Raw genomic sequence first — 10,785 nt, 5'->3', positions numbered from 1 at the left:
AAAAATCTGAGCAAAAGTCGTGAAGTACATCCCAGCCTTAAGTTTAACTTGATTCTGGCATGATAGTAGTTAACCTGAAAGACAAAACTGACTGTAGAACAAGACAGCTTACACTAATTGTTGCAGTATGAATTGCAATCTGACACATTTTAGAGCAAAACATCCAAGTTTGCGTAGCTAGTATTGTCTGCGTTCTTGCATAGAGGACATACGTCAGGCCTAATTCTCGATGGAATATGGGAAGACATGTTTATACCTTTAAGGGTTTGAACAAAGATCACCAAGGAATCCTCAGACAAGAGAAGGTACTAAATGAATCCTGTTTTAAATCAAAGGAAAGGAAGAAATCAAGATTGAGCACACTCTCATTCTTATGCGCATCTCACAGATCCTTTGATAACTTCCTGAATTAACACCGTTTGCTTGCCTATTAAAAGTCACATTTGGGCCGTAGAGGGTAAAGTACCTTGACAGTACCAACAATGACTTGTTTTGGCCATTAGAAATGTGCTAGTAACAGTGAGTTACTACTGAAGAGTACATAGAAAAACCCATCTAATCATCGCTGATGAATTCTGTATTTACTTTATAAATCTTTGCTAGAAAGACATTCTGAGGTCTGGAGATTGTGAGTGATTGTCAGTTTGATATTGCAGAAGATGTTTGGAATTATCTGGAAGACTTGACATGTGAAAGAGACACAGAGAGAACGCCGAAGAGTTTTGTCCATTTCGGCTCTTGTGTAGCAGCGTGAGGAGTTTAGGATGAAGAGCTTTCTCAAACACCAGACTCTTCTTCTGACCCTGTGGAACAAGAAGAAAAAAACATGTAGAACTCATTTCATAACCTCAAATTAAAGGAATAGTTTATCCAAAATGAAAACTGTCACTATGCACTGAAAATCAGCTGTGCACATTCAGATTATAACCAGCAATTAAGTTCTGCAGAAATTATGTATTTTTGCAGGACAACCCGTAAGTTAGGCATCACCCTAGTTCCCTAGAATTTTCCATTGGCTTTCAATAATTGCAAAAAATTAGCTCTGTGATTCTTACATGTTTTGATCAGTAAGATAATCTTCACAAATTAATAGACAGACAAAAATATTCAAATATTCAATACAAAGTAAATACACTTAATATTCTGTAATATTATTGATTTGACTGACACTATATATTGGGCCCTATTTTAACGATCTAAGCGTATGGTCTAAAGTTCACTTTGGAAAAATGGTCGGCGCTCCCGGCGCATGGTCTAAAAGGGTTGTCTCTATTCTCTTAATGAGTAATGGGTGTGTTTTGGGATTTACATGCGTTAAACCAATCAGAGTCTCATCTCCCATTCACTTTAAATGACAGTTGCGCTCGCGCCATGGCGGATTCGCTATTTACATGACGGAATTTGATCGTGGAAAGACCGAACACGTCTCAGAGCGCAAACGGATCTGCTCGTGCGTGAGGTAAAAGTGCGCAAGCAGAACATCTACGGGACAAGCCGGATTCACCATATCTTTATGTACACAATAATAATCTTTTACATTGTAATCCTTTTATTCTAAATATTTGTCATGTGTGTGTGCTGCTGTGCGTCCCTGTGTGTGTAATAAGCAGAGTGTACATGCGTTGTGGACCCGCCTATAGGCGCACATTACTAACACGCTCTTTAAATAACAAATAAATATTGCGCCATTGACTTTAGCCCAGGGTTCAGTCGGTCAATGGCTCAGTCTATTTCTGTTGCCTCAAAATAGCAACGCTCCAACAATGCGCCAGAACAGACACCTCGCTCTCAGACCAGCAGCCCATGGGCGCACAAATGGGCGCAAATGCATTTGCTATTTAAACAACGTGACGCAGGACGTGAAAATGATAACTGCGTCAGGCTGAAACTAGCAAAAAACATTTGCGTCGCGCTTGGCGCTGCATTGCGCGGGTGTAAGATAGGGCCCATAGTGTCTTATAGCTGAATCAGATTCATTGACATATTTTACAATAGACACTGTTATTGAACTGAACTGAATCAATATTAAACTGACTCAAGCTATAAGCAGCTCTACAGAAGACAATAGAGTCGCTATTAAGCTCAAGTCAGTTTAGTATCGATTCAGTTTAGTTCAACAACTGTGTAAAGTTTATCTATTATGAAACTATGAAACAAGCTATAAGCAGCTCTAGAGAAGACAATAGTCATTATTTAGCTTGTTTCATTATTTCATAATAGATTAACTTAACACAGTTATTGAACTAAACTGAATCAACATTAAACTGATTCAAGCTGAATAACGACTCTATTGTCTTCAAGTGAACTTGTTTCATAATTGATGAACTTTAGACAGTTATTGAACTGAACTGAATTAATACTAAACTGACTTGAGCTGAATAATGTCATTATTGTCTTTTTAGAGCTGCTTTACATCAGAATTTGCATCACTGATTCTGTTATTTTCCTGTTTATAACTGTGAAGCTGCTTTAGAAATCTGTATAAAGTGCTATAGAAATTACTTGACTATAAAGTGGAGCACTACAATCACACATACTCACCCTGACTATTGTGTAGAGTTTGGCAGTACAGACAGATATCCGTAGGAAGTTCGTCCCCCGGGCCGTGATGGGCCCTACACAAGGGTCTGTCCATTTCAGAAGTGGGGCCCAAAAGCTGAGGCTCCGAATGGGCCTGTTGCACCTGCTTCTGCCACACCACATGTGCCCCGCTACAGCACGGCCAGTCGGACATGGCAGGCGAGTCCAAGATCAGGGGCACCGGCAGCAGTGTGGGGGCCATATCCGGTGGAGGTGTGCAGCAGTAGCTTCCAGCTCCCTGTCCGTAGTGAATATGAATGCTACAATCATCCTGAAGGTCCAAGCTTTGATGGAAGTGAACAACCGGCGAAGGCGCTTCCAAAGGACAGCCGGCTGCTTTCTGTCTGGTGGTCCACCCTGGGCCTTTGTGGCAACAGGACAGGGACGGAGAGGCTAAAGGAGGGGAGGGAAGGATCACAGAGGCGCCTGAGGAAGAAACAGGGTCCGGGGCTCTATCCTCAACCCTCCTTGAACTGAGGTCCGTTTTGGGGCAGTGGCAAGACTGGTGCTGTACCTGACACCCAGTGGAGTCTTTATTTTTAGTTGCATTACAGGGGCCACCAGCTGCCATGGCTGAGGACACGGCCCCCTGATCCTCGTCAGAGCCTTGGCCGGGCCCTTGACCGAGGTCCCCGTCCTCATAATAGTGGTGTCTATGCCTGTGATAGTGAACGTGACTGAACACGGCCACTTGCTGCTGCTGCTGCTTCTCTTCTGAGCAAACTGCATTGGCTTCACCGGCGGGATTCACTACAGAGTCCAGGGAACGAGGTCTCTGCCTGGCCTCCATGCTCCCTCTGCGTGGGGCTTTTCCCGGTCCGTAAAAGATGAACGGGTCATAGTCGCTGCTGAGCGAGCTACGAAAAGTGGACCAGCTGCCATAGACGCCCTGCAGGCTGATATCCGTACAGTTTAATACGGAATCGCTGGACGAGCCGTGGCACGATCCCGAGCTGGAGTCGCTGGCCGGCCCCTCAGCAAGGTAACCGCTGCACTCCGTGTGGTAACTCCCTCCGGAGCAGCTTCCATCATCTTGGCGACCGTGCGAGCCTCCGCCACGCGGCAGTTGATGATTCGCATGGTTTACTGATGATGCCAAATGATGCACACAAGAACCCGCAGTGTTCCGTAAAGCTCCTCCGGGGCACCGGTGACACGACCGTCTGGGGGGCGCATAGTGATGCCCCCCAGTCCGACACCCGCGCCCGCCTGTTCTGTGCGTACGTCCATGATGGGAATCCGGAGCAAGGTGGTACGCGCAGCTAGCACCCAATGGTCTGCTGGGAAAGCAACGGAGAGTGCGTGGATGAAGAGGGGGAGAGTTTCCATAGTGACCCAATTGGGGTAAAGGTCCAGGGGTGCGGGGGTAGTGATGCCGCAGGGAAAAGGGGACATGGTGCTGGGGGTAAGGGCGTTGGTTTGAATAGTGATGGGGAAGGAGGAAGGCCTGATTGTGCTCTTGTGGAGGTGGCGGCAGTCGACTTCTTTGGGGCTGACGGGATGCCAGATCTGAACCTGATGGAAGACATTTGGTGCTCAAAAACAACTTTGATAGGAAAAGCACAACAAATGTCTACTGAGGCTATGTCCTTATTAATCCAGGTAAATGTAAAAAATCTTTTTCTCTACGTTTTGGCCTTTTGTCCATACTGAGACAACGTTTTTGTCTAGTGAAAACAGAGCTATCTGAAGATGCTCTCTCAAGTGAATACATTTAAAAACGAGTTATAGTGTGGACTGTGTAAACTGAGGTATTTTAAAGTCCCCATGTGGTGAAAATCCAGCTTTTAATGTTGTTTATGTGTCTATGTGGTGTTTTTAATATGCTTTAAGACAAACCATGTGTAAATTCATAAGTCAACACCTTTGCTGAGTATTTTCTCCTTAAAACTGCAGTGAACCAAAGACAGTCTCAAAAACACGCTTTGAAATCGCTGGTGTTTCTGACGTCACAAACTACCTTGTAACCAATCAGATCAACGTGTGATCGTCAACCAGTGGATCTCTGAGCTGAGTGAGTGAGTGGAGGCGGGGCTCATTTGCATATTCATAGAACCACGCATACTAAATGAGACAAGGGTGTTGAGTTACATTCAAGCTATTTTAAGGCATTTTTTTCAAGGAAAAAAACGTTTAAATATATCATTTTGGTGATCAAAGATGAGTTTTAAGGGATAAAATGATTGACTACAGGGGGACTTTAAAACAATGACATGTTTAGTCATGTGATGCATATTGTACCCATATTTAATATACACTCTGATGGTTATATTGTACAATCTTCATATTACATTCCTTCAATTATGACAGAATATAGTGTGGACAGAGAGAGTTCAGACCATTTTTGAAATATCTGGATTAATGTGGATGTAGCCACTACAGTTCTACAGTTAAACTACAGTTGCATTTCCAAAAGCAAATTGCAGCGATTGCAAGGCAGCAAAATAATCATGTTAAGGTTTAGGTATGTTTACACCGTGTCCTAACCCGACACGATGCGATAAGATTCCAGCGAAAAATAATTTGTCTGTCCACACTAGATGCGACGCGGCTGCGAGATGCGTTAAAATCAATCAAAACCCACAGCCAATCAGAACAGCATGTGGGCAAAGTCTCGTGGCACCAGAGAGTAATCCTGACGGCACTCGCAAGAAAATGGATAAGTCGCTACATAATCAAATTCACAAATACTACACCATTTAAACATTATTAAAAATGCATAGGCTACTGAGTTACTAAAACAATCTTTGTCAAAGAATACACTTGTTTGTTCACAGTTTGAACGTTCTTGTTTCCATTTGTTTAATTTCAATCTGAGGTGAATTATCCATTGTTGCTTTTACAGATACAAAGCTGGAGCACTAAATGATGTTCAGAGTCACATTACACGCTCTTAACATTAAATAAAGCACATAAACAGTCCCTGAGATTATCAGTGCCACACTTTGTGTTTGTTGTTCCAGAGTGGCGTCGCAGAAAAATAGAAACCATTTCTAAAATAGAATCGTCACGTGTGGCCGTCGCGGCTGGTTAGGACAAACACTCTGATTAACATGGAAAAGACCTTTTATCGCGCGTCGCATGTAGTTAGGACACGGTGTTAGGATTTGGTTCTGTGTCAATGGAATCCTGCATCAATCCTCCATTGATCTCCATTGAGGTCAATGGGAGATTATCAAACTTTAATCTCATATTTCTTAAATAGTATAAAGTTTTCAAACAGTAAAAATTGACAGCACATATAAGGCCAAAAACACACTTGTGCAAGTCCACAAATGCACACATGAATGCTTGTCCAGTGCATTGCATGTGCAGTTGTGCAAAGACCCATTGTACAGATTCACACAAAACATGTTTTTGCATTCAGCACTGCACTGCTTTTCTACTGCTTTTCAATGCAACCATTCATATTTGAGGGACAAGTTCACAGTTTGTCAAGTTTAGGCTTCCCACAAGTGTTAGAGGCTTCTGCACCATTCTTATTCACCTATTATTTCCCTTTGATTTTAGGGGTAATATATTAGTAGGTTTTGAAGAACATTTTGAAGAACGTTTGGGGTCCAAACAACACTGTACACTCATCATTCACTCTATGACAAACAAACTATCATTTTCAGAGACATTCTTCAAAATATCTTCTATTGTGCTCACAGAAGAAAGTCAAGTTTGGACATGAGGATGATTTTTAAATGATTTGGGCGAACACATCCAGGGGTGTCCAAACTCGGTCCTGAAGAGTTTAGCTCCAACTTGCCTCAACACACCTGCCTGGAAGTTTCTAGCATGCTTAGTATTCTAGCATTGATTAGCAGGTTCAGGTGTGTTTAATTATGGTTGGAGCTGAACTGTGCAGGACAGCGGCCCTCCAGTAGCAAGACGAGGAAGTATAAGATAAAGAAAGAAGAGGAATTTCAATACAGTACTGCCTTGCAAGCTCTATACTAATATTATTGGAGAAATACATATGTACCCTGAGGCTGTTTACCCATGATGTTGTGCATGCACAGTGGGCAGGTACGGTGTTGTAGGAGCCAGGGGTCGACACACTCTTTATGAAACTCATGAGCACAGGAGATGATTCTCAAGTCCTACCAGAGAGACAGAGAAAGCCAAATATTAAACATGCCATTGGCGCGCCTCAAATCATTTCATAAATAGCATCCTAAAGTGGTCCCTTTCCTTCCAATGCTTGATGGTTTCTGTTGTTCCTCTAATGCCGGAAGAAGCTGGATGCAAAATATTTGAATAATATCAATCCACAAATCTGACTTGTGATGCAGTCTAGAATCCTAAATCACATTGCGTTCATTCATTTGATGGATCCCGACTGAGCCTAGTTTCTCCCAAGGTTTTTTTCTCAATTTCTGCCACCTGATGGAGTTTAGGTTCCTTGCCACTGTCCCTTAATATTCAGTAATAATTAATACATTTGACTAAACTGAAACTACAGTCTCTTGTAGAGCTGCTTTAAGGCTGAAACGACTTTTGAATTTTTAAACATTGACAGTTTTTGAACTGCATTGAAGGGCTGCCCTCAAACCAAAGATTTTTCTAGTTGACTAGTAGTCGTTTATTTAAGCAATTACTCGACTAATCGCGCGTTTATATCAATAAGCCATAAATCATAATAATGAGCCTTTAATTGCCTATAATCCATAACCTAATTAATGTTTAAACTCACGCATAAAAGCTCGCCACAGCGCGCCGGCAAACGTAATGATTATGAGTGTGTTGTGAAAAAACAGAAGGAGACTGTTCAAACATTTGAATAATTTATTGGTAATGTTTTCTGTGTTTTCGGCTGCAGAAAGTCGACGATGCTGACTCGTAGTAGTGGACGCGTTGAATGCTCGTTTCATACGGATGACATCATCTGAGAATATTTGTTTTCCACTTGAATGGGTTCATTTAAAAGTAGACATTTCAAGCTTTCTATAGGTATATTTCTCAGGCAAGTATACACTGACTTTCGGTTCATTTTCGTGACGCTCAAGTTCACAGAGACCAAGACAGTAGAAAGTGCATCCTGATTGTTTTCATTATTTTACAGAAGCACACCATTTTGTTATAATAGTGAGTTTACAGAATAAAACTAGACCCTTTACATTTTGCATTACTCTTATCGTGCCGACGCCTGTATGTCATGCAGTAAGCGGCTCTCCACACAAACACAGATATGCGCCTAATAGTAGCGCACATTTATCTAGGTTAGCATTAGAGCGAACGGACTTGTAAAGTTGCTACTACTAACATGTTTCAAGTGATAAGCTATATTTGAGGTCGATGAATGAAAGGCAAATTAATTGGATTTCCTGCCGTTAACGATCTGTCCATCACAGCCTGCGTGATTTCGCACCTTTTTTTTTTTTGCGACTAACCGTGGTCGACCAAACCTCTTCTAGTCGAATAACGGTTAGCCCTTCTGCATTGCATCAACAATAACCTGACTCAAGCTAAATAACGACACAACTATCCTTTATAGAGCTGCTTTTAACTGAACTTAATGTTTCATAATTGATGAGCTTTAGTTATTGAACCGAAATGAATCGGCATTGAAATGATACATTTTATATAAAGCGCTATATATAAAAGTGACTTAAATCAAAATCATATCATGCTTTTCTTTGGTGCCTCCTCTTACCTGGCCGTCCATGAATTCCTCAAGACAGATAGCACAGATCGGGCTGGAACTGGAGCTGCTGTTGGACGCTGGAGCTGCGCCAGAACGCTGGGATCCTGAGCAACCCTGAGAGCTGTACGTGCGCGTCTCCAACCGGCTGATGGCACGCATCGTCTCCTGGTGCACAGAGTCCTGGGAGTCGAGGAAAAGGGCTTTTGAGATTTCTACAGCGCACCTATTATGCTTCTTCAGATATTCCCTTTCATGCAGTGTGTAATATAGCAGTGTGTGAATGTAAAAGATCTGCAACGTTTCAAAGATCAAACAACAAATAGAGTTATTGTAAGTGATTCTGAACTGCCTGAAATGAGTCGTCAGTAATTCCAGTCTTACTTTCTGCACAAACCTAAGCAGAATTGTAACAAATTTGCATAATGCCAGCCTGTGGTGTTTATTGGCTGCTGGCGAACGTCTCCTTTGCCCTGATTGGTACGGTAAAAACAATGTTTTATCACTGTTCTTATCACTGTGTATCAGGTGCTGAGGAAGATCCGGAGAATTCAGATATGCTAATGAGCATTTGGTTTCTGACCAATCACAACAGACTGGGCCATCTGACCAATCAGAGAAGAGCAGGCTCTCTGAAAGGCGGAGTTTAGAGAGACTGAATCCTTTATCAAACTGTTTCAGACACTGGGAGAAAAGAGCTGATGCTGCAATGCATATTATGAGAAAATTAAAGTGTTTTTTGACTTTAGATGCATGTAAACCCCATGTAGAAGACCTTAAAACTAACTTAGGAGCCTTTAAAAGAGCATAACAGGGGCACTTTAAATGTAGGAGGAACTTTATTGAGAGGCTATAATGCACTGCAAAAAAAATTCCTTAGTATTTTTGTTTTCCAGTACAAATATATATTTAACGACGTTCATACAAATATTTAACATTCTTAAATCTTGAGAAGCACAATGCAATTAAGACTTGTTTTATTAAAAATTTATCAAAATTAAGTGAGTTTATGCTCAAAAGAAAGGGAAACAAGTTTATATTTCTGACCCCACTGACAGATCATTTTTCAAACTTGTTTAATTTTGATAAATCGTTCAGAAAACTAAGACGAAAAATCTGATGTAATTTTGCTTCTCAAGTAAATTCATCCTGAATTAAGAATGTTATGTACAGGAAGCCAAAACAAAAACATAACTTTTTTGCAATGGACATTTTACAATCCACCATCAAACCTGAACGTGAGCGTAGAGCGCGTGGGTATGAAGTGTGTTGTGTTTTCTTACCCAGGTTCTGTTGGACCTGCAGCGGAAGCGTAGAGCAAAGATCATGATGATGGCCAGCACCGCCAGAGCCACGGTCAACAGGATCCCAACGTCATAGTGAGGCTGCGAGCACAACACACGAAGAGTGAAGCTTGCGTTCGTCCTCAAACCAACAACAAACCCCAGTAACGGCCAGAATGTTTCATAAATCTCCCAGTATGTACAGTATAGCCATCATTTCCCCATCTCGGTTAACTATAGACCTGATATAGTCCGGCTATGAGGAACACACTTCTAGCCAAATTAACCTTGAATTTGGTTACATGTCGTTTTTGCCAAAATAACTTGCGAGATGTATGATATTCAATCATGTAAGCAAAGCAAACAGTGATTACAAGGTGTTTGGTTTCATTTCTTTGACATGTTATCTACATGATGACTGGTCTATTCTTAGGCGATGGTTTAGATGTCTGTTAAATTTTCACTTAAAGCCCAAATGTTGCCTTGTTTTAGCCTAGACGTCTGGGCTGTGTTTGGATGTCTATTAGACATCTTTTAAACCTATTTGTACTACTGTAGAAGTTTGGTGCCATTCTGGGCATTATTAGTGGGGTAATTTATGAGATACAGCCTTGGATCCATTAGCGCCTGCACTAAGCCATCGGCTGATATCTCTAAATAAGCTCTGACTTTAATAATGTTCAACCAAGGGAAAAAATCATGGCTTGATGTCATGGTGCAAAGGACCATAAGTTGATTTTACTCCGAACCATCCCTTTAAACGTGAGATTCTGCAGTAGAAAAACAGTATTTTCTTTTAAAATGTCCTCCAATAATAATTTTTACAATATTTACAACTTCGAAAAATCCATTTTATAGTGTATACTGGTCAACATGGAAGATATGGGCATCCATGCTGGTTTATTTTCAGCAGGAAGGCTTACAAACAGTAAAGCCTATAAATGAAAAGACATTAATAAATGTGTATATGTTTACTCACCCATTTTGGAGCGTCCATCATGATGTCGATATATACCATGGCTTCTTCGTTCTTATCGATGAGTTTCATCAGTTCAAATGCGTCTGACGACTTCACCAGCAGCACTGGACGAGGCAACGAGCCGGAGTCACGCAGCTGTGTGTGAGAAACACACAACAACACACACACTTCAGGACAAACTCTCTGACAAATAACTGGAGTGTATAGATTAGGACATAAGAGTAGTTACAAGAGTGATTGTTAAAACTTGTGATTTAAGAAGTTGCTTTTATCAGCAACTATATTCCACAAATACTATAAATATAATAAATAAA

The 10,785-nt window shown here is 41.4% G+C and overlaps 1 protein-coding gene across 2 annotated transcripts in view; it reads right to left on the bottom strand.

The window, feature by feature from the left end:
• Window positions 1–301: 301 nt before the first annotated feature.
• The window catches only part of rnf43 (ring finger protein 43), a 140,490-nt gene continuing 130,006 nt past the window's right edge, over window positions 302–10,785 (bottom strand). Inside the window, exons 4-9 of one of the 2 annotated variants that reach the window (XM_084115137.1) lie at window positions 10,472–10,606; window positions 9,493–9,594; window positions 8,222–8,392; window positions 6,551–6,668; window positions 2,542–4,095; window positions 302–803 (exon numbers count right to left, since the gene is read on the bottom strand). In XM_084115137.1, the coding sequence (XP_083971263.1) occupies window positions 778–803; window positions 2,542–4,095; window positions 6,551–6,668; window positions 8,222–8,392; window positions 9,493–9,594; window positions 10,472–10,606 (2,106 nt within the window). In that variant the 3' untranslated portion in view covers window positions 302–777. The remainder of the gene's footprint in view (window positions 804–2,541; window positions 4,096–6,550; window positions 6,669–8,221; window positions 8,393–9,492; window positions 9,595–10,471; window positions 10,607–10,785) is intronic. The other variant, XM_084115138.1, reaches the window with a different exon arrangement.

Source organism: Abramis brama (assembly GCF_963993115.1).
Source record: "Abramis brama genome assembly, chromosome: 5".
Lineage (NCBI taxonomy): Eukaryota > Metazoa > Chordata > Actinopteri > Cypriniformes > Leuciscidae > Abramis > Abramis brama.
The sequence above is the reverse complement of the archived record's forward strand: the minus strand, read 5'-3'. Positions and strand labels throughout refer to the sequence as shown.